This window comes from Paroedura picta, chromosome 15, assembly GCF_049243985.1.
Source record: "Paroedura picta isolate Pp20150507F chromosome 15, Ppicta_v3.0, whole genome shotgun sequence".
NCBI classification, from domain to species: Eukaryota; Metazoa; Chordata; class Lepidosauria; order Squamata; family Gekkonidae; genus Paroedura; species Paroedura picta.
In genome coordinates this window covers 19,990,928-20,013,687 of record NC_135383.1, presented here as the reverse complement: position 1 = coordinate 20,013,687, position 22,760 = coordinate 19,990,928, and the positions used below count along the sequence as shown (strand labels likewise).

The following is a 22,760-nucleotide window of genomic DNA, read 5'->3' as shown; positions in this document are numbered from 1 at the left end:
CAGACCAACACGGCTACCCATTTGAATATATTGGAGACTGGAAGTTTTAGAATCATATTAAACTACTACTGCTTTAGCATGGCTTCATGTATTATTAATTAACATGGATTCAAGTGGGTAGCCGTGTTGGTCTGAAGTACCCCGACAAAACTAGAGTCCATAGGCACCCTTAAGACCAACAAAGATTTATTTAAGGCAGGGGTAGTCAAACTGCGGCCCTCCAGATGTCCATGGACTACAATTCCCAGGAGCCCCTGCCAGCGAATGCTGGCAGGGGCTCCTTTGAATTGTAGTCCATGGACATCTGAAGTTTGACTACCCCTGATTTAAGGCGTGAGCTTTCAAGTGCATGCACTCTTCCTCAGACAAAATGGGACAAGGGCAAGCAAGTAGTCTTTTTTAATTATTTCTTTTCACAACTGGGAAAGTGTTTGCTATTAATTACTAACATGGACAGTTTTATTTCACCAACGTTTTTGTGAACTACAACTGAACTCGAAAGCACTGATTAGCTGTTTATCAAAGAATTGTCATATGACACAATATGGCTTAATTTGGATATTATGACACAGTTTACTCATTTGCCACTAATTTATTTTGCCCAATGTCTGTACGCTAATGATCCTTGTTCCATTTTGTCTGAGGAAGAGTGCCTGCACTCGAAAGCTCACACCTTGAATACATCTTTGTTGGTCTTAAAGGTGCCACTGGACTCAATTTCTGTTGTATATAATAACATGTCTTCTTTTTCTGTTTCAAACATTAAGAGACTTGCAATCGAGCTGTCCCGTACCCAGAAAGCCCACGGCATGTCTCCTCCGGACAGTCATCTCAGCCCGCAGAGTGATGATGGGCCAGAAGCAAGACCCCAAAAGTCGGGACCAAACTCAGAATTGCGTCTTGAAATTGTGGCTGCAACAGCAGGTCCTCGAGATGCGAAGGATGAAGAAGAGGAGAAAGGGCATTATGAGGACTTCAATGTAAGCTCCCTTCTGTTGTGTCCCGACATTCCTGGCAAGTCTAAGTCTGTTTTATACATTCAGCAGAATGTTCAGGAGGTAGAATGGACAGGACTGCTTCTGACCAAAGGCAAGCAGTTAATTCTTTTTAAGTTCCCCTACCTGAGTAAGTGGGAAAACGTAGCACAGCATGGATGGTGCTGTACCAGAACCTTTTAAATCATATTCCGTCTTAACTTAGCTAGACTCAAGGGTTTAGGGGTTTGTCCTGGATTATGTCTCCAATACTGATATGTAGTGTGAGAATCTCACACTACAGATTTATTTATTTATTTTTATGCCTGCACCTCTCCCGGCAACTGCTGGCCCGAGGTGGCTCACAATAAGACAATAAAAACAAGAATCCAGTATCAACAATAAAAACATCCCCAGCCCCAATTTAAACAATCTAATATTAAAACAACAGCAACAGCAAGATGGCAGAAACAACACAAAAAAACCCCATAGCTCTGCCACTCCAGCCACCGTTGCCTACCACAGCTCTCACGTGGTGAGATCCTCCACAGCAGCCAAATATAGGGGGGGACCCCAAGATTGAAACTCCAGGCATCCTTTCCCCAGCCTCAACCAAACGCCTGGCGGAAGAGCTCCCCTAAATTGACATTAGCTTGGAATTAGCTGTTTTCCCTTTGTACAGCGGTCCCCAACCCCCAGTCCAGGGACTGGTACCGGTCCATGGATCAGTTGGTACCGGGCCATGGCTCCTCCTCGTCCTCCTCCCTGGCTGCTGCCTCAGGGGCTGCCCTGCCACTCTGCCACCGGCTCATCTTTGGTGCTCTCCAGTGGCCGCCATGGCTGGGGCTCCCCCTTGGCGTGGCATTGCGCAGCTGCTGCTGGCAGCGCCCCCCAGTGGGTGGCGGGAACTCAGAGGCGGGAAATCAAGTGGAGCAGGGACTCAGGCGGTGACGTTCTTTGGCAAAAGACTACCCCCCCCCCCCGGGCCTCAGTAAAATTGTCAAGCATTGACCAGTCCCCGGTGATAAAAAGGTTGGGGACCACTGTTACTCGTTCGGCAGATGGGTGGGATTCCAAGTCTCACTCCATTGCATTATTTTATAGAAGTCCAAGGCTCTGCCCATGGGGGTTTAAGCAAAAATCCATTTGCATAATCCTGCTAACTCAAGAAAGGTATTGACTTCCAGATATTCTTGTCATATACTTGCCATAGTATATGATTTGAGCTGCTTCTTTTTTTCTTCTAGCATGAACTCTCAGATGGAGATCTGGATGTTGATGTTGCTGGGGAGGATGAGATGAACCACCTGGATGGCAGCAGTTCCTCTGCTAGTTCAACAGCGACCAGCAACACGGAAGAGAATGATATTGATGAAGAGACCATGTAAGTGACGGCAAGAATCTTGTCTGTTTGTTGTCGGTGCCTGTGTCCGTTGCAATGGAATGAGGAGCTGCCTTCATATGAATGCAGATTTATACGTTTGCCAGGCAGCTTGCAGAGCCAGACATGCAGAGCTTCAGCTGTCTTTGGGTCAGAACCTTTTGCAGTCTAAGCAGTTCTACTGATGAAGTATGTTGTCTGATGCAGTGTGAAAAGTTTTATCTCTGTCTAGTCGATGTACAAATGAGTCTCTTGTGGCGTAGAGTGGTAAGGCAGCAGACATGCAGTCTGAAATCTCTGCCCATGAGGCTGGGAGTGCGACCCCAGCAGCCGGCTCAAGGTCGACTTAGCCTTCCATCCTTCCGAGGCTGAATGGACATCTAGGCATGTTTGAATTGACCAGATTAATACAGCAGCAAGAAAAGAGTCCTATATGTGTGCAGTTTAGACTATCTAGACTAATAATTTTAAGATGGCAGTCTAACTGAGCTGGCTATCTCCCCCCCCCCCGCCCCCCTTCTCATCTTGCTTGTAAGGTCTGGAGAGAATGATGTGGAATACAGCAACCACATGGAGTTGGAGGAAGGAAACCTCATGGAGGAAGCAGCCTGTGCTGCGGCAGGGACATCAGGTATGCAGGAAGACTGTTTCTCTTGGGCCCGTATCTTGGTGTGGAGCTGATCTCCCCTGCTCTCCCGGCTCTCCGTGTCACGGCAGAGGCAACGCAGAGCTGTGCATTCTGCGGGATTTTCTATTTTTGGAACTGCTGCTTCATGTACTGTGTAGTGATTATTGCAATGTAGGACACTGTTCCCATTGGCTGCAAGACGTAGAATGCTTGCAGCTGGACTGGGTTTTTTTTAAAGCACATCAGTGGAATACCGGCACTTCCCAGTGTGTTCTTTCCAAAATAGCTTGTTCTAAAATAGCATTAGCGTTGTTCTCAACTTGAGTAATATCGCCTTTCCCACATGAGCTGTGATATATTTTTGTGTATACTGTAAATACCCTGGGTGGTCTAAACCTGCAGTCTGTACTGGGGAAGGGATGGAGCATTTGAGTAAATGAATAGCTTCTTGCACTTCAAGTTGGCCTAATTCAGATGCGGGTTCATAGCACATACTGGGGCTCAGGATCGCAGATGACTTCTTTTTAAATTGGCACTTGAAATGCCAGTGCTGGCAAGATCTATGGGGAAATGTTGTAGCAAAGAACTGCCACTTATTCTATGGGGGAGACATTGATGGGTTTATATTGCAGTTCTCTCAACTGTCTAAACCCTATTGTGGCTCAGATAGCAATCACTGACTTTCGACAGGTAAATTATACCTCTGAAGGAATTCTTTCTAAGCCAGGGAATTAATTTCATATTTAACTGATTAATACCACCTCCTTTACTTGGGGCAGAGACAGAGGTATTACATTTGCAGAACAAAGTGACTGTGTGTTCTGTCCCCCCCACCCCCGCCATTTTACTGTTTCTGTCTGTCAAATCCTTATTCAGTGATGCCTCCAGCCCACCCAAAGGAATCTCCCAGTGTTTTAAATACTTGCTCCAATTAATTGTTCCTGCTTTGGCTGGGATCCCTATATGGGTGCTGGGATCTTTCCCAGGTTGGACAAATGGTGAGTCTAGCTAAAGACCTCGCAGCAAGCAATTCCCCCCCCCCCACCCCGTATATTGCCATCAGAGGTGATGCTTGTTCAGGTTTGGTATAAGATAGGCAAGAGGACCAAAAGCTAAGTGAGAATTTTAAGTGATGTAGGATATAAGTCTACAGATCCCATTAACTTGCACAGTTTGACTAACCCTGCTGCCCTCCCCCCCATCTTTGCTGCCTGACTTCCTGAAGGAAATTCGTGCTCACTAAAAGAGCATAGCTTTTTGCAAGCCAGTGCCCAGGGTTTCTGTGGCACTGCCTGTAGTGTCCTGATGTTATAAAAAACCAGGCAGTTGGAATGGAAAGACTCTCTACTACCTGTACTATCTTGTACCTTGTTAACTACCTCTCTATTACTGCTGCTCTTCCTCAGGCTGGCCTACAGTTTGATTAAATTTCCCCGTGTTTTGGTGGTAGATGCGTTTGTGTGTCATCTTGTCCTACTCTGAACGCCCCTGTGTGGTTTACAATATTATTCTGATTCCCATACAATCTTATATGTGCCCAGTGTTTCATTTAATGCGGTCTGCTGCATGTGTGTTGCAGCTACTCATGCAGCATTGGTGCACCAGTGCAGTGTCCGTGTGGGGAGGCTTTGCCGTCTGAGCCTGGCCTGTTAAGCTGCACTTAAAGCACCTGAGAGCCCACTTTAAATGGGAGATTGGGCACAAGGAAGAATGAGCAGGTTTGATCCTATTGACCGAAGCAGTGGTTGGCCTTGGGGCTCTCATAGAACCTCCGGAAGAAATGATGAGGTGGGGGAATGAGCTAAAGATTCATTTCTTGATGGATGGATCTTTATTTCTTAAATTTCTATTCTGGCCTCTCTCAGGTGACTCCGAAAATGTGGGAAAGATGGTGAAGAAAGGGAATGGGTGAATAATTTTTTAAGGAAAAGAAGCCTGTGCTTGCTACTAGATTCAAGGTTTGCATCTTGAAAGCAAGTAGGGATGGCACAGTCATCCAGTGCAGCAGACCAAGTCTTCCCTGTTCTTTGAGCTGAGCTATTCTAATGTAACTCTGGGGCCCTGTCCCAGTCAGCCAGGTGACTAGTTTGTCGTAGGCAAGAAACAGCCCCATATTCACATTATGGCAATTTATAATGCTGCCCAACTTTATGAAACCCACCAGGGCTACTGATACGTGTCACATGCTTTTATCTGTCAGCACAGCCTGTATAAAAATCCTTGTTGTTCTTCTAGGCGGGAGTCATGGTTATCCTACCGCAGGCAGCCGCATGTCAAGGCGGGGAGGAAGTGCGTTGGGCTCTTCGTCCAGTAGCAGTTTACTTGACATAGACCCCTTGACTTTAATCCACTTATTGGACCTGAAAGACCGAAATGGGATGGAGAATTTGTGGGGAATGCAGCCACGCCCTCCAGCTTCACTTCTGCAGAACAGAGGTGAGTGGGCAGCTCTCAAAACCACCTCCTTCTGCAGTGATTTCCCATCTGTGGCTTCCTCTCATTCGTGATGCCGCCTTAAGAAATATTTTTTCTTGGTGATTATTCTTTCCTTTGTGGCTCTGGGCTCCAGATAAGAACCACCATCTTAGACCTTCTTATGTGGAAGTAATCCCACAGGAATCCAGAAATCTTAATCTCACCTAATGTGATTAAGGGGTAAATCACCATCATGATTATTGGTATAACAATCCATAAGGGTTTTGCAAAGACCTCTTGTTAAAATGGTGTTCAAGTGACAGGTTGTACTTGAAGACTGCAGTCTTGGGGTGTCTCTGAGCTTCCTGCTGAAGCTGTGCCTAAAGGAAAAATAATATAAAGAACACCAGGGTGCTTTCACCACTTTCCATGCACGTTACAACTGGATTTGACTGTGTGAAATGACAAAATCTACTTGCAAATGGTTGTGTGAAAGCGCTGTAAAATTCAGACAGTAAATGTCTCTGCCATATCTGTTTTCCCCCACAAGGAAGAGACCAAGGGTAAGAAACTCCTCAGAAATGTCCTTTCCTGTGACTATCTCATTTGGTTCTGCATTCTGTGGTACTTGGAAGGCTCCAGTATGTTTTGCTTAATAAAAATCTGTCCTCCTGTTCTGTTCTGGAGCTGGAATGGTATTCCAGATGGCGGCATGAGAAGCTGCCTCCTTTGTTCAAGCAGAGTGTAGGTGTGTGGAGACGGGCCCCTGCACTGGTCACTGCTGTCACCGCTGTTCCCCTTAGTCATGTCTGTGCAGGGGCACTATTGCAGAGGAGAATCTGGCTGGGCCCTTTCAGCTCAGCTCTTTGCTCCTTGTTGCTGAGTTGAGGCTCAGCTCTCAGGTTCAAAATAAAGCCTGCAAAAGGTTTGAGGAGGTGAGGAATAGAGATGAACTCTGTCCCTCCCGAGGCTGGCTGTGGGCAGAGCTTTCATTTGGACACTTGCCTGTAGCTATCTTGCCCTTTCCTCTTTGAGCTGGAGTGAAGGATGTTTTTCTCCTGAGACTTACAGGGGGAAAGTTGCAGAATCAGCATGGTTTTGTGTGAAAGAAGGGCAAAACACCACTGCAGTTGGGGAGGGAAGTTAAAGCAAAATGTCTGGAACGGAAAGGGTCTTAGCCTGTTGAAGGAAAAACATGGAAGCCCCGTGAAACTGAGACGACATACCCATTTTTATAGAGTGGGGCTTCTGACTTTGGGGGAGGGGAATCCTAGTATACAAAAGCTTTTACATTAATAATAGATTCAAGTGGGTAGTCGTGTTGGTCTGAAGCAGCACAATAAAACAAAATCAGAGTGCAGTGGCACATTTAAGACCAACAAAGATTTATTCAAGGCAAGAGCTTTCGAGTCTGCCGAAGAGTGCTTGCACTCGAAAGCTCACACCTTTGTTGGTCTTAAAGGTGCCACTGGACTCTGATTTTGTTTTTATTGTTCTACAATAATAAGACATTATTCTTCAAAAGGGCATATTAGGACCCCTGTTTTGGTTTTTCTTCATACTATTATTCTCCCTAATACACATAAAAAGAGCCTCTTGTGGCGCAGAGTGGTAAGGCAGCAGTCATGCAGTCTGAAAACTCTGCCCATGAGGCTGGGAGTTCGATCCCAGCAGCCGGCTCAAGATCAACTCAGCCTTCCATCCTTCTGAGGTCGGTAAAATGAGTACCCAGCTTGCTGGGGGGTAAACGGTAATGACTGGGGAAGGCACTGGCAAACCACCCTGTATTGAGTCTACCATGAAAACGCTGGAGGGCGTCACCCCAAGGGTCAAACATGACCCGGTGCTTGCACAGGGGATACCTTTACCTTTTTAATACACATAAGCGCACCCCATATACACTTAACACATCCCCAAAAACCCCATTTCTCAAGTGACCCTGAGGGAACGAGCAGGCTTAGTCATAGTTTGATTCCTCCTGATAGGATCACTGGAAACCTAGTGCAAAAACAAAAATATGAATCGATGCAGTTGACATATTCCACAGTGAAAATGAAACGGAGTATATTTTAGTTGGTTAGTGGTGCACAGTAGGCTAAATTAATCCAAGCGATTATTGATTTTCACAGTTCTGTGGTCATATAGCAGCCTGTGGGGAAGATAGGCCAATTGGGGTGCTTCCGGACGATGAGATGCCTGTAGTCAGCCACTGTTCTGCATGTTGCAGACGCACAGGGGCCGCATTTCTTAGCTGTCACAGAAGGCAGTGTTTGGAGAGAGACCACGTAGCCCTGGCTGTGCTTGATAGGTGTGTGAAAATCCAACATTTACCAAGCCGACTGAATACATAACAGTGGGGAAAGGTGACTTTAATTGTACATGTCCTTCAGCTGCTCCAGGCCATTGAAGGTCAGATGTTCTTGTTAGCAAAGAATCGGTAAACTAAATCACATCCGGTAAATAGACTTGGCAGGAGTGACGTATTTGTTCCAGGCTAATTGGCCTGTAGCCAGTGATATCTTGTTTCAGGTCACTTTGAAACAACCATTTTGTTGGCTTAATAGAGCAGAAGAGGAATGATGGTCCATCTGGTACCCAGGCATGCACACATCTCCTTTCCATCATACTGTTCCCTGTAATGATAGGCAGAGTGGCGGGTGGCTTTTGATTTAGCTTCATGCTGTGGCTGAAGGAAAATGGCTGAATAGTTTGAGTTAGGATTCTTCTGGAAAAGCATTTTTAAGACAGCTTGGTGTGGTGAAGAGCGCTTTGCTACAAGTGTCCTTTCCTTCCATCATGATCCCCCCCCTCTCCCGGGTGGGCAAAGGAAGATATTTTGTAGTCTGTCTCTGTCTCTCTGTGTTGTAGTGTTGGTAGAGTATCTGTTAACGCCAACTGTGCTTGTTTTCTTCCGGACACAGGGCAGTGTAAGAGAGCTGTTTTCCAGTTTGATCTGTTATTGGCACAGTGGGGTATCTTGTTATTGAAAAGGAAATATCTTCCAATTCAGCTGTAACACTGTTTTATTTCAGAAGTCTTGCCTCTTTCCATGCCACAAAACTGCTGCAAACATTGGATAAAGCACTGTAAGCTAATCCCAGTGATTAAAACTATAAAGCACAACCGTTCAGCTGAAACTTGAAGCGACATTATTAAAAAATGTTATTTAGCTGTTAAATTGCCTTGTTCCCATTAATTCAAATTCTTTGTCTCATCGCTTTACACCAGGGGTAGTCAACCTGTGGTCCTCCAGATGTTCATGGACTACAATTCCCATGAGCCCCTGCCAGTGTTAGGAATTGTAGTCCATGAACATCTGGAGGACCACAGGTTGACTACCCCTGGCTTACGCAATCCTTTCTTAGCTTTACTTCATGTTGAGCAGACGTCTATAAATTCTGAGTTGGCCAATGGGAGAGCAAAGTCTTGAAGGAACAAGACTGTAGTGTGAAGCTCCATCCAGGTGTCAGATGGCTGAGTTCAAAGATCAGCTCGGCTGGTGCCTTCTGTGCAGACTGCTCCTGTATCTGTAGGGTTCGTGCCCTTTTTGCAGTTGCCTTAGTGTGTGGTACAGTCTGGACTAACAGGAAAACCAAGGAGACCAACCCAGTGATTTCCTTCCAGGTTATGGGTGGTGAGGGCCGATGGTTCTGTTCTCCAACACTGCCACGATTGGGAAGGAGGGATAACTACAGGACAAAAAGAGCCCCTTTAGATGCTGGGCCTGTGTGTTCTCAAGGGCTGACGTTAGTGAGTGCTAACGCCTTTCCTATTCCCTCTCCATGAAGCATCCTACTCTCTGAAAGAGCGGGATCAGCGGAGGCACCAGGCCATGTGGCGTGTCTCACCAGACTTGAAGATGCTGAAGAGGTTGAAAAGTCAGATGGCCGAGGTCCGCAGTAAAATGTCAGATGTGAAGAACCAGATGTCAGAGTTCCGGAGCGGCAACACCACATCTTCCGATGGGCAGCCCACCTACTTCTCCGGTGACCAGGGGGCCTTAGCTGCATGTGGTGCAGAGAGCTACAGCAAGCTGCAAGAGCTTGCGCGGGAGGTGCTGATGAAATCATTGCTGTCCGGCTACTGCTTACAGAACTGTAAGTGGGGGCGGGTTTAGCTGTCACTTCTGGAGGAGGGGAACTGTCTAGCTGCCTGAGAATAGAAGCACTCAGCCTTTTAATAGCCTAGACCTCACCGCGTCTCTCTATGGATGAGGTGCTGAAAGAACTGGCAGCATGAAGAAGAAGCCATGTGCAGATTTTGGAATTGAGTAAAATTCACTCTGCGGAGCTAGTGGTAACATCTCCTGCAAAAACGGCTTTAAAAATAAATCAGCCTGAAGGCCGCCAAGTGCAGCTTGCTAAGGCAGATTTGGGAACTCAGACAGTCTCCTCATCCAGTGTCAAATTGACTTTATGCATAGCGTGAACATTAATCTGTTTTTTTTTACCACCTTGGTGCTCTTAGTGGCAGGATGGAGTTGGCATTTTGCCGTATGCCGCCAGTCTTACATCTTTTCAGACTGAACGTTGGAAGCCTCTCCTCCTTACAGGGGGACCGGCTTCCTGGGCGGGGAGGAGAGGACCAGAACATGATTCTTACCCTACCCCCACAAGTGTTCTCCAGGTCTGATGAAATCAGCCTCTATAATAACTGGGCCTAGCTATCCTTGTTGCAGGAACCTGCTGTGAACCAGCTCCCAGCAGTGAAAAGGGAGGAAGGAACAGCAAGTGGCAAAGGGGGACGGGGCGTGGAGCTGGTCCATGCACTAATTCCCACTAGACGAAAGCCAGCCTCTGGTATTCATGCAGCACCTCAAGCCCACCCTCCAGTAAGAAAGCCAAGGCTCCCATTAGAGCAGGGCTTGAATCAGCACTTGCTTTGACCTACAAAAGGGGGGAAAGTGATGGGACTGAACAATGGCACCACTCTGGCACTCCTCCTGTGTCACCTCTGCCAGCTTGCCCCAAGCTGAACAGCAGCACCTGCCTGGCTGTACAACTGCTGACCTGCCACACAGATTTGGATGAACAGGGCAAGAGCTCCATGGCCAGCCTGGCTCTTTGCCAGAGGGGCAGAGAAGAGTAGAACTCTCAGGGTGGGTGGGAGCCAGATAAGCTGGAAGAGCTGCCAACAGGAATTGGTAGATGAGGTCCATGTTTAAGCAGGGTGGGCCACTGCTGCTCCCTCCCATCACTTCTGATTCTCTGATGTGGGAAGATCTGATGGAGGGCCTTTCTTTTTTCCTTCCATTGCATTTCTCTGCCTTTCACTTCTCTTCACCCTCTCTCCTGTCTCCATTTTTCCTTTTTCACCAATTGCTCCTGGCTCTACTTCAGCCTTGACTTTTTTCTCCTTCCCTCTTCCCTTTGTCAGCCTCTTCCCCCCCCCCCTCATACCTGCTTCTTATCCCTCCCATACAGATTCTCTCTTTCCTCTTACTTACACATGCCAGTGCATTGGATATAAGGAGTAGCTTCTGTAGCTGAAAAGCAACTTTTACATTTCTCCTTATAAATTTTAGATTCCAACAAGTGAGTTCAGTGCATCAGACATGGCCAAGAGGCAGGCGTTCCTTCTGGGGAGAGCTGGTACCTCTCTTCTGGGGACCTTACCAAATGTGTCCTGGGAGTTCCATGTTTGGAGCACATGGCATGATTGGAAAGTTTATTTTGAGGCATCCAGTGGGCCCAGTTCAGGCTGGTATCAGAGAAAAATTAAGCCCCCCCCCCCTCCATTCTGTTTTTCCAACATGAAATGGCTGCAGCGTGGGGACTGTTGCAGTCAAGCACCAATCGGGCTCCAGTAACTCCTTGAGTTGTGCACCTCTGAAGCAGACCAAAGCTGCATAACTTGTGACCCACCAAGCCATCTGTTTTGCCCCACTGGATGCTTGACATCCTTTCCTGATTTTGCTGTTATGGCTAGATTGGAAAATTAAGTTTATCAAGCTGCATTTATTTCGGTGAGTCATAAGACAAGCGGTTTCTTGAATTAGGCAGCTGCTCCTTGAGATAGGATGGACCAGAATTGGAATAATGAGCACTTGAATTAGTGCGTCAGTCATAGCTGGAGGAGCTTGTCCCGGGGCCTGGAGAAACTTCAGGAGAGAGCAGACTGCATGCGGACTCCTCTAAGGCAGGGGATGTCCATTTGTATGTGAGGTGTTGAAAATTCTTCCTGGAAAATGTGCTCACAGTTGCTCTTAAATTCATTAAGGGGGCATGTGTTTGTGTTTGTGTTTGTGTTGCAGCCACACACAAGAAAAGCCATTCACCCAAAGCTGGTCGAAGTGGGGCAGCAGGAAGCTTGTCTCTGCGGAGAGCTATGGACTGTGGGGATGGGAATCTTCGTTCCAAGGCAGACTACCAGAGCCCCTCTGAAGGTACAGACCGGGAAGCAGGTTGTCCTGGGGGATTTTTTTTCCCATCCATTTGGACCCGGGCGGCTCTTCTGTAAACCTTCCTAAGACAGAAAGTTGTGGGAAAGTTAAAGCTGCCTTCTCTCAGCACTATTTTTACACGTCATCTCTGTCACACTCACAATTGTGTGAAAAAGGGTATTTTTGACCTGGGTGATTCCTTCCCTGTCTGTTGGTGATGGAGGGAAGCCAGGCTGGGCTCCCCAATTGCTCTTCAGACAGAGCCTGGCTGATTAGGGGGGTCAGGAAGTCCAGCTGGCGGGGCAGCTTTGATCCAGCCTGTTCTGCCCCAGAGCTGCCTTCACTTTTTCTAATCAGACCTTTGTTTTCCTTCCTAATTCCTTTTCTGATCGGAGCCCTTAGGAAAGTGTAAGTTAAAATGCCAATCCGAGAGTGTTTTCCGCCTGTCCCCTTCCGTCTGACCTGCCTTAGTATGTTGTCTCCCCACTCCAATTTCTGTGGCCTGCCTTACTGGAGAGGTCGCACAGCAATCTGGCCTCACAGCCAGTGTAATGGTTCTCAGATGTGGGGAGATGGGGCAGCTGGAATAAGCAGCTGGGAAGAGATGCCAACAGAGGCCAGACCCAGCAGCTTTTTCCACACATGTACAACTTGGGATATCAACCCCACATCTATCCAGGTACTCTGGTGCCCGTTGCATTTGTAAAGTGAATACATGTTGATTCTTTCTTACATGCAGGACATGCGTGTGTTCCCTAACATGGGAACATGGCTTTTAGGATAGCCAGTCACAGTTTTACTTTCTGATACCATTATTGCAATAGATGGAGACTCAACTCTTAAAAGTCAGGTTATATAAAACTGGCATCAGCTGCTAAGTGTATGGCTGGGTGGAATTTTGTGAGTTCTAACTCTCCCACTAAACTGCAGAGTGTTAAACTTGCTACTCAATACAGCCCTGTACCATGCAGATTCCAGCTCAGGGGCATATAAGTTCTCCAGAACTATGGCAGCTGATGTGGAAGCCAGGCTACTGTGACCCAGCAAGCTTCTCACTGTGGGGGGGGGGGGAGATGCAGCCGCTGGCATGCATGCACGGCACTCGGGCTGCCGTCTCCCCCCCCCCCCCCCTCTCAGGCGATCCCCAGCCTTACAAAGGTGGGGGGCCGCTGCTGTAAATCAATTCAGCTGCCACAGCTCCTTCTATCAGCCCACAAATGTTTTAAATGGCTTCTGTTTCTCTGGCTTGGCTCTGCCTGGAAGGTGAAGCAGAGGCTGCCAAGAATGAAGCCGTTCTCCTGAGGAGGTCACTGATACCATCTCAGCCTCATGGAGGGTTGCCACAGACACCGCACAGGAAACATCCCAGAGGTCAGTTCTTTGTCATCGTAAGCATGCCTCGTGCCAGCTGCTGGCCCCAGAGAAATCGGAGCCTTTCTGCAGCCCGGCCTGGATCCTGGGTCTGCGGCCAAGCACCTTTTAAAGTACTGGGTTTCAGCTTGGCCATCAGTCCTGGCCGAAAAAGGGATCTCTGTCAGCATATCTGTGCTAAAGTGCTTCCTTCAGTAAGCTTCTCTTCTCTGGACCGTCCTTGTGCTGTTCCCCACAGGTCCTGGGTGCTGCCTAAAGCACCCTCTGAGCTGAAATCGTACTATGCCACTTGGTTCCTCTGAGTGAGATTTCAAGGAGCAGCCATTGCAACTCAGAGCTGCTTCGTCCTGGCAGCCAGAAAGGAGCTGTTTTCCATGTTCTTGCAAGTCCACACAGTTCTCAGGGAAAACCTTCCCTCCGTTCAAAAATCAGCTCCTCCTTCTCAGAGCTGATATTTCCGTCCATCCCCTCCCGTCCAAGGAAGAGAAATGGCATAAGCCAAGTGTTGGCCGAACTCTGAATTTACATCAGATGCATAGCCTAACCCTAACCCCTTCTGAAGAACAGGCACCTTTATTCTTTCCTTTCCAGCTTAAATGGGGGGGGGGGGGGTTAATAACACTGGCAACATGGATCAAGGTGTGAATCTTGCTAACCCACGCCCCACTCATTGCTGTCCCATCCTGACTTCACTACATCTCCACAGAGAGTTGCAGCTTTGACCCCCAGGCTCCTCTGGGGGTGATCTTTGGAGTGGCACTAGAGGAACAGAGCTGTGTGCCTGGTTTCTGTACCTCTTTTGGTGCAGGATGCAGAAGGAGAGCGCTTCATGCCCTATTCCTGAAGAGCACTGGGCAGCCCATGAACATGGGCAAAATGTGCGTGCTGCTCATGCCATTCCAGCCTGGATCTCCTGCTCCACTGACAGGGAATGGGATACTGGAACTTGGACAGGAGGTTTCCTCTTGTTGGTGGTTGAGTGGAGTCCCGCCCTGCCTGGGGTACTTTTGTTACAAGGGTGCTGATAGAAGTACAGTTATCAAGTATTTGTGTCCTTTTGGATTGTTGTCTTCTCATGCAGAACTCCAATTGTATAAGGTAGCAGTTTTATTTTCTGGGGTAGTGGCAATTAACTTGAGGCAGCCTAAATAGCCCAGACTCATCAGAGCTTGGAAGCTAAGCAGGGTTTTTAAAATTTATTTATAATTCGATTTCTGTGTCTGCCCCCCATTTAAATCCTGAAGAAATGAATCCACTTACTGTAGCTGCCAGGTGTTAAAGTCTGTCAGTCTGCTCACTGTCAGTCCAGGGTGGGAGAAGGGTGCAGGGGGGGGGGGCTTATTGATGATGTTCATCAGATTCTTTGGCCTCAACCAAAAGCCTGGTGGAAGAGCTCCATCTTGTAGGCTATTGGGAACTGTGGAAGTACCTGAAGGTCCTGCAGCTCTCCCGAGAACTCATTCCACCAAATCGGGGCCCAGTCCTGGTTAAGGCCAAACATACATCGTTGAGGCCATACCACAAAGGAAAACATGGGGTTGCTATGCAAAGGGAGGCAATGGCAAACCACATCTGCTTATCTCTTGCCTTGAAAACCCCATGAAGTTGTTATAGCTTGATGGTTTATTATTACCGTGAATTTTCCCAGTAAGATATTTGACTGGGGAATGGAGTTCCGCAATTCAGACTGTAGCCAAGTTCTTGGGAACTGCACAGGTACCTTTGCAGATTGCTTGCTGTCTTCTGGAGCTGGGCTTGGCATTAGTTGCTCAATGCCCAAAATGTCCAGGTGTGTCTTGAGACTTCTAGGCACGGCTCCAAGGGCTCCAGTGACAACCGGCACCACAGTCACCTTCTCCCAGAGGCACCCTCACTGTATTTGTAGATTTGGGATTTCACAATTAGGTTATTTCTTTTCTGTTCTGCTGTCTCCTGAAATCAGTGTCAGTGATCTAAATCCTACTGATTTCATTACCCCCCCCCACACACACACACACACAATCGTGATATCAGGGGTGCCCTGTTCCAGGAGTTTATCTCTTTTCAGTCAGAGGCCCCAAATAATCTTTGTTTCACCATCCTTTCCGTGATCTTGTCTTGCTTGTTCTTCCATGAATATCTGACTGTATGCTACTTGCAAAGATTGAGCACAACAGAGCTGCAACTCTATGTGGCATTCTTTATTGTCAGTTTGATTAATTTTACTGTAGGGACTGGCCATGTGGTCGGTTGTTTCATCCTTCGTCTTGCAAAGTCAACATTTGCTGCTCTCACTGGTCTTTGGAAACTTGGCTTTCATACTATTTGTTTCAAGCTCCTGCTGTTATGCAGCTGGAGTGAGCCCTTCTGTTTCTACCTCCGTGCCCATTTTGGAGCCACTCCCAAGGGTTTTCATTACCATCCTCCTCCTCATTATTTAACATGGTCCTGCCAGCCTGACTTCCATCCATCTGTTGGAGAGATGGCTCCTGGCAACAGTTGAGCCAAGAGAGAGGACATGGCTTTCACATGGCATACCCCGCTAGCTTATATTTGCATTCGCTTCTCTCCATGGTGGAATCTTGATTAACTTACTTTGAACCCTGGGGGCAAATGCTGATTGTTTCAAGGCTCTGTGTGTGTGTTTGTTGATCATGATTGCTGTGGAGAGCCAAGGATGTGGTAGAGGTTGCCCTCCAAATGAAGTGGACTGCCTTACATGCTATCTTTTGAGAGCCAGCTTGGTGTAGTGGTTAGGAGTACAGACCTCTAATCTGGCGAGCCGGGTTGGATTCTGCACTTCCCCACATGCAGCCAGCTGGGTGACCTTGGGCTCACCATGGCACTGAGAAAGCTGTTCTGACCGAGCAGGAATATCAGGGCTCTCTCAGCCTCACCCACCCCACAGGGAAGAGAAAAGGGAAGTCGCATGTAAGCCGCTTTGGGACTCCTTCGGGTAGAGCAAAGCGGCATATAAAAAACCACCTCTTCTTCTTCTAGTACCCTTTATCCCTTTTGAATAATCCTCTTTTTGGCCCCAGTAACGTGTTTCCAGCATCTGGGATTGTGGTAGAGCAGGGGTAGTCAACCTGTGGTCCTCCAGATGTTCATGGACTACAATTCCCATGAGCCCCTGCCAGCTCATGGGAATTGTAGTCCATGGACATCTGGAGGACCACAGGTTGACTACCCCTGTGGTAGAGGATGATGAACCCGAAGGTTTTATGTGGCAGCTTTGGCCCAGTAGCCCTTCCTAGAGGTAATGTGACAGAATGCTGCCTTTGCTCCAGACCGCTCTCTGAGGCCAAGGACTGTTTGCCATCCTGTTAGAGCAGGGGTAGTCAAACTGCGGCCCTCCAAATGTCCATGGACCACAATTCCCAGAAGCCCCTGCCAGCGAATGCTGGCAGGGGCTTCTGGGAATTGTAGTCCATGGACATCTGGAGGGCCACAGTTTGACTACCCTTGTGTTAGAGGCTGGCCATTACAGCTTGGGTGGCTGCGTGGCAAGACCTGTCTCTCTTTTCCCGTAGGTTGTCTAGGGAACGTGAAGCCCAACAGCCGACACGGCTCCCCCAGGTGCTTGACTAGCTGTGCTGCGGAGGCATCGACAAAGCCTGAAGACAGGCATTGTGAAGCCTCTGATTCTGACGCCGGTGCTTCTGGTTCGAATGGCCTTGCACCCATGGATAAAGCAAGGAAAATAGGAGCACTAGGGTAAGTTCACATCCAGTCATTGCTTGGTATAGCTTGAAGGGGGACGCTGTATTCCAGGATCCCCTTCAGTTCCATTCTAGAGCAGCAGGCCTTTGCCCACCAACTCAGCAATAGCTGTTCCGTTTTCTTTCCTTGCTTTTCATTCTTCGCAGCTCCTACTTGCGTTGTGTAAGAAACTGGTATCTCCAAAACTTTGTTGCCGAACATGGTTGAAGCCAGCAATTCTGCCAAAGGTCTTTTGAGACCGTCACTAGCTGCATTGATCTAAAGAAATATCCAAAAATGCAAAGCCACGCAATGCCCCTTCTTGAGACCAAGGAAAATAACAGACAACAACATGCAAGCTTCTGTGTTCTCCTGAACTCTGTACCTGCTGGGCAAAGGTGGGAGGGAGGCAGGGAGAGCTGTGCCAGGCCCTTAACTGAAGGCTTATTAATGCCATGCAGACTTGAATAGATTGGGTGCAGGAACTGTGAAGTCTCACCATAGGGCTCCCGAAAGGAGGAGGAAGAAAGATCCGCCTGCAGTTGAAACTGAGGAATAAAAGGTTGATCTTGCATTGATTAGACCCCCCAAGTCTCTTAACAGACTGAGCTCATTCTTCTACAGAAAGATTTTCCCCCCTAGTGGCTGAGATTTCACCATTTGGGAATTCAGGTGTGTGGAGGGTGGGAAGTTGTGCAGATTTTCTTGCTTTGCCCATTTTGTTTGTTCGTTTGTTGGTTCGTTTTGCTCAGGGCAATAAGGTAGTTCAGCATGGCAAGGGAAATGGTTTGGGAGGATTCACTTTCTAGGCTTTGCAACTTTGGAGATCGCCAAGGGTCTGGATTTGACACTTGGATGGAATAATCCATCTCCTCTGCCTATCTTTTCTTCTAAAGGTCCAATTCAAATAGATGCCGTCTGGAAGGAACTGAGTCGGCTGATTTGGAAAACAACTCTGAAACTGGAGAGTTGCAGCCTGGGCTTCCTGTAGGAGCTTTGGCAGGACCTGAAGAAGGTAAGCCCAGGGCCAGACTGCCAGAGAAGGGCCCAGAAACCAGACATACATGGGGGCATCCTCAGTTCTGAGACCTAGAGGGTTGGGATCCAGGCTCTCGATGATCTGGCATGTTATTTCTCTAGATTGCCACAAAGTAAATCAGAGCCAGGGCTGTCAGTGCAGGTGCAGCCTTTGAATGGATTTGTCTGTCAGTCAAGGCAAAATCTTGCCAGTTCTAGAAGCTCTACTGTACTGGATGGCTGTACCTAAAGCTTTTTGGCAGTACTTGTAATTAAAGAGGGTGTTAGGGCTTAATAACTTCTGTTCAGTACCGAACATCTTGGCACAAGGCCTTTGGAAGATCTCCAATCCCTGGAATCCTCAGTTTAGGTGAAAGGTATTGGGGAGGGTTGGGGAGAGCTCTGAGACTTTGGAGAGTCATGTCTGCCACTGGTCAGCATGTGTAACACTTAAGCTGAATGCATCATCTATCTGAGGCTGGTTATGTATATTAATCTTTTATAAGCAACATGACTCATTGCAATGCATACTGTCTCATATACATCTGGAAAGCTGGGAGCAAATTGTAGCTTAGCCACAAATTTAGAATAACAGAATCCTAGAGTGGGAAGGGGCCATACAGGCTATCTAGTCCAAACTCTCTGCTCAATACAAGACCAGCCTAAAGCATCCAGGATAAGTCTCTGTCCAGCTGCTACTTGAAGACTTCCAGTGAAGTGAAGCTCCCCACCTCCTTAGGCAGCCCATTCCACTGCTGAACTAGACTCACAGAATCCTAGAGTGGGAAAGGGCAATGCAGGCCATCTAGTCCCACCCCTGCTCTGTGCAGGATCAGCCTCAAGCATCCAGGATAAGGATCTGTCTAGCCACTGCTTGAAAACCGCCAGTGGGAGGGAGCTCACCATCTCCTTAGGCAGCCCACTACACGGCTGAACTACTCAGACTATGAAATGTTTTTTCCCTGATATCTAGCCAATATTGTTTAAACCCATTACTGTGAGTTCTCTCTTCTGCTGCCAACAGCCCTCCTCTAAGTGACAACTTTTCAAATACTTATAGACAGCAATCATGTCTCCCCTCAACCCCCTCCAGACTGAACATTCCCAAGTCCCTCGGCCTTTCCTCATAGGGCTTGGCCCCCAGGCCCCGGATCGTTCTTGTCTCTCTCCTCCGAACTCTCTGGGGAAAATGGTTCATGCTACAGAGAAACAGGATGAGCACATACTGGACATAAAAGGCTGTCTCGTGTCCTGAGGCTGTGACTTTCTCCCATCCTAGCACAGCATGGCCTGAAGCAGCCAAAGCAGTGATGGAATGTTTGCTTTCGCTTACAAGAAGCCACATTTAGGTGGTTCAGAACAAGAGTAGACCCCCTTCGGAGGGCCTGGAGTTGACTATTCATTCCGGAGTTAGGGTTTAAAAAAAAAATCTTGCAGAACTTTGCCTTCCACCCCTGCAACACATTTGAATTTCTGTGACGAATTGTTGTTTGGAGCTGGCACTGAGAAGCAGGCGTCCGTCGTTATCTGCAGCGGGCAGCCCTGTGTGGGTGTTGCAGGAGGGGTGTCTCCTGTCGTCTGAAAATTCCTTCTGAGTCATTCTGCTGAAAGCGTCATTAGCGCTTGCAGCTTGGCTGCTGTAGGAGGAAGGGAGGAAACCCACTTAATTTTTAAGACGTCGTGTTATAGGAAACCCTCGGAAACAAAAATGGCTGCTTTATTTCCTTCTGGACAAGGAAACAACTGGGAGTAACTAAACCATGTTAGTTTGGCTTTTTGTTGCCGTAGAGACAGTGGGAGCGCATTGATGGCTCTCTGCTTAAGAAGCAGGGACAAATGAACTGGGAGTTTTGTAATCAGCATGCTACAGTGCGCTGGAGAATCCTAACTTGAACCTTTGGGGGCTCTTGCAGAATGAGGAGACTTCTCCTTAAAGGGGATGCTTGACAGGAGCCCTGTGGTGAAAATACTTCTCAGTTTCTGTAGTAAAAGCTATTCCAGGTGTGACCGGGAATGTGGATAGATGGATCAGCAAGGCTCTAACTGAGTGGCTGGACACTCTGCTTAAGGGCTGTAGTGCTTCCCTCCAACATTGTTTGACTGTGATGTCTTTATACAGAATGGTTTGCTAATGTACAGCTGACTGGTTAACTGGCTGCTGGCTACCAGTGACGGAAAGTAGCTTAAATGGCTGAAGAGCCCCTCTTGAGATTGATCTAAGAGTGAAAATGCTAATGAAATTGGTGGGTCTGCAACATACAATCTTCAGCTGAAACCATGTGGCTTACCAGCCCTGTCTGGCTCATGGTGCCCTGGGATAGTTTCCTGGGTTGTTTTCCCCTTATTGAGGTATTGAGGAGGGGCTTGTAACTAGCATGAGGTTTGAAATGACTAGCCACTGTCTTCTGTTAGTAGCTGCCAGTTCTAATCCAAACCTGTAACACTAAAATAGTTCCTAGACTAACTGGACCTTAATTTAGCCCTTAATAAGGGAAACACATTTTATATGCTTTGTTTTCTTTTTAATATATAGCTTAGACCAGGATTTCTCAACTAGGGTTTTGTGAAACCCTTGGGGTTTCCTGGCAGCCCTGGAAGGGTTTCTCGAATGAGTTAGTTAATTTTGTATACATTTTTTAAATTTGTTAAGTATTTATCAGGTGGTATGATCATATATGGCAGGGGTAGTCAACCTATGGCCCTCCAGATGTCTATGGACTACAATTCCCATGAGCCCCTGACAGCAAGCGCTGGCAGGGGCTCATGGGAATTGTAGTCCATGGACATCTGGAGGAACACAGATTGACTACCCCTGATATATGGTCATGTCAACATGCCAGGGTGCTTTGCCTGTGTCCTTCTGCTGCTCTCCTCCACCAGTGGGCGAAGACTTCGTTTGTGACCCTCCCACCCTTTTCTGATGAATATTTTAATTGTTGATGTTATTTGGCTGTCCTGGCTTTTTAAATTGTTTTAATGATGTGTAGGGTTTTCTTGTTGGGTTAGTAGTGGTTTAAAATGGTTTTAAAATGTGATCGTATTATGTACACTTTAAATGTTTTTACCACTTTGATACCTTTGTAAGAGCAGAAAGGTGGGATATACACATTTTAGAGACGACTTGGTGTAGTGCTTAAGAGTGGCAGTTTCTAATCTGGAAGCCGGGTTTGATTCCTTGTTGCCTCCACATGCTGCCAGCTGTGTGACCTTGGACTAGCCCCAGTCCTAATAGAGCTGTTCTCGCAGAGCAGTCCTGTCAGACCTCTCTCAGCCCCACCTACTTCATAGGGTGTTTGGTGTGGAGATGCAGGGAATGCAATTGTAACCTGCTTTGAGACTCCTTTTGGTAGTGAAAAGCAGGGTATAAAAATCAAGTCGTCTTTATAAATAAATGGAGGTCAGGAAAAAACTATCACCCTGAAGAATAACTCGCTTGGCTAAAGAGGAAAGCCCCCCAGCCCTTGTCCTTGGGTCAAATGCAGACAAAGCATGAGTGTGTAACCTTTTGTCAGAGAGCAGGCAAGTGAGGAAACTGGATGGGGCTGACTTCCGCTACAGGGGCCAGCCTGTTTGGAGGAGACTTGGGGCTTAACATCCTTTGTGCAGGATGCCTCCCTGGACCAGGTATTGTTCTTTGAGGCTTGCCGTCTCTTGGGCCCTACAAGCTCTGTCCTCCTGCATGTAGCTGGGCTGTGCCCGAAGCACGTCCTTCACCTCCTGCCGGGCATGAGCAGCGACAGTGACATTGAATGCGACACGGAGAACGAGGAGCAGGAGGACGTACAAGCTGCCAGTGCCGCCTCGGATGTCTTCAACCAGGCTTTCCGGGCCTCGTCTTCCAGTGAAGGTAGGAAAACTCCTTTGCAGAGAAGACAAAAAATACCCCAAATCCTCCACCTGGGCCGGTTTCTCTCTGCATTGCTTTCTTCCTTATGCCCCCACCACTGGGGCAGTTCCTCCCAAGTACAGTTTACATGTATGGATTTGTGTGTGTGGGGTGGGCTTTTTAAATATGATCTCATATCTTGAGACCTAGCAGCCCTGGGCTGGCAAGACTCATTATGACATTGAAACACACCGGCTGATAATGTATCACCTCTCTTCTTGCACCCAAAGGGCCACCTTGTGCATTCTAGAAGAGTCGTATAGTCTCTTGGAACAAAAAGTCCCCAAAGTATCTTCAAGATTACCCTGTTGTCCTTGCAGAAGCTACACTGGGCTAGAGCCAAGTGAATTCCAGTCCACCAAGGCTCGTGCTAGAATAAGACCACGTTTGCCTTGAAGGTGCCACAAGATTCCTGCTAGTGTTACTTATGCAGCATAAATCAATATAGGCGATGGTGGCTGCTGCTTGCTTTATGCTCACACCCATATGAACATGCTAGTAGGGAAGCATGCACATTCTCCCTGGGACCTGTGTAGATTAGTAGTAGGGCTACCCTTAAAGCTACTCCCAACTGGTCCAGCATGTAGCTGCACAAGACATTACAGGGACATTGTGGAGGGCACATATATGACCGGTGCTCTCCCAGCTTCACTGGCTCCGGATTGGAGACTCCATCTGATTCAAAGTTTCAGCTATAACCTTAAGCGCCCTAAACCGTCTGAGACCATCATACCTGCGGGACCATCTCTTCCTATATGCCTCCCAAAAGGCACTAGGATCAAGCCAGCAAAATTTGCTTAGGCTCTCCAGCCCCAAGATGTAACTGGCCTCAGGCAGAGCCTGGCCCTTTTCAGCCCTGACCCCGGCCTGGTAGAACATGCTTCCAAATGAGATCAGTGCCCTGCAGACCTTAACACAGTTCCATGGGGCTCGTCAAATGAACTGCTCCACTAAGCCTGTGGTTGAAGCCTAAGAACATCTTTGCAATGAACATCTTTGCAATGAACCATCAGTGCCCCATTTGG

The 22,760-nt window shown here is 47.7% G+C and overlaps 1 protein-coding gene across 6 annotated transcripts in view; it reads left to right on the top strand.

Moving 5' to 3' along the window:
• TRIM37 (tripartite motif containing 37) overlaps window positions 1-22,760 on the top strand; it is a 48,860-nt gene that overhangs the window by 24,720 nt on the left and 1,380 nt on the right. For 2 of the 6 annotated variants that reach the window (XM_077311172.1, XM_077311171.1), the window contains exons 15-24: window positions 768-980; window positions 2,222-2,358; window positions 2,892-2,986; window positions 5,219-5,419; window positions 9,187-9,495; window positions 11,652-11,783; window positions 13,044-13,151; window positions 16,664-16,847; window positions 17,729-17,847; window positions 21,535-21,696. In XM_077311172.1, the coding sequence (XP_077167287.1) occupies window positions 768-980; window positions 2,222-2,358; window positions 2,892-2,986; window positions 5,219-5,419; window positions 9,187-9,495; window positions 11,652-11,783; window positions 13,044-13,151; window positions 16,664-16,847; window positions 17,729-17,847; window positions 21,535-21,696 (1,660 nt within the window). Of the gene's footprint in view, window positions 1-767; window positions 981-2,221; window positions 2,359-2,891; window positions 2,987-5,218; window positions 5,420-9,186; window positions 9,496-11,651; window positions 11,784-13,043; window positions 13,152-16,663; window positions 16,848-16,999; window positions 17,848-21,534; window positions 21,697-22,760 lie in introns of those variants that run through there. The other 4 variants (XM_077311174.1, XM_077311173.1, XM_077311175.1 and 1 more) reach the window with 3 other exon arrangements.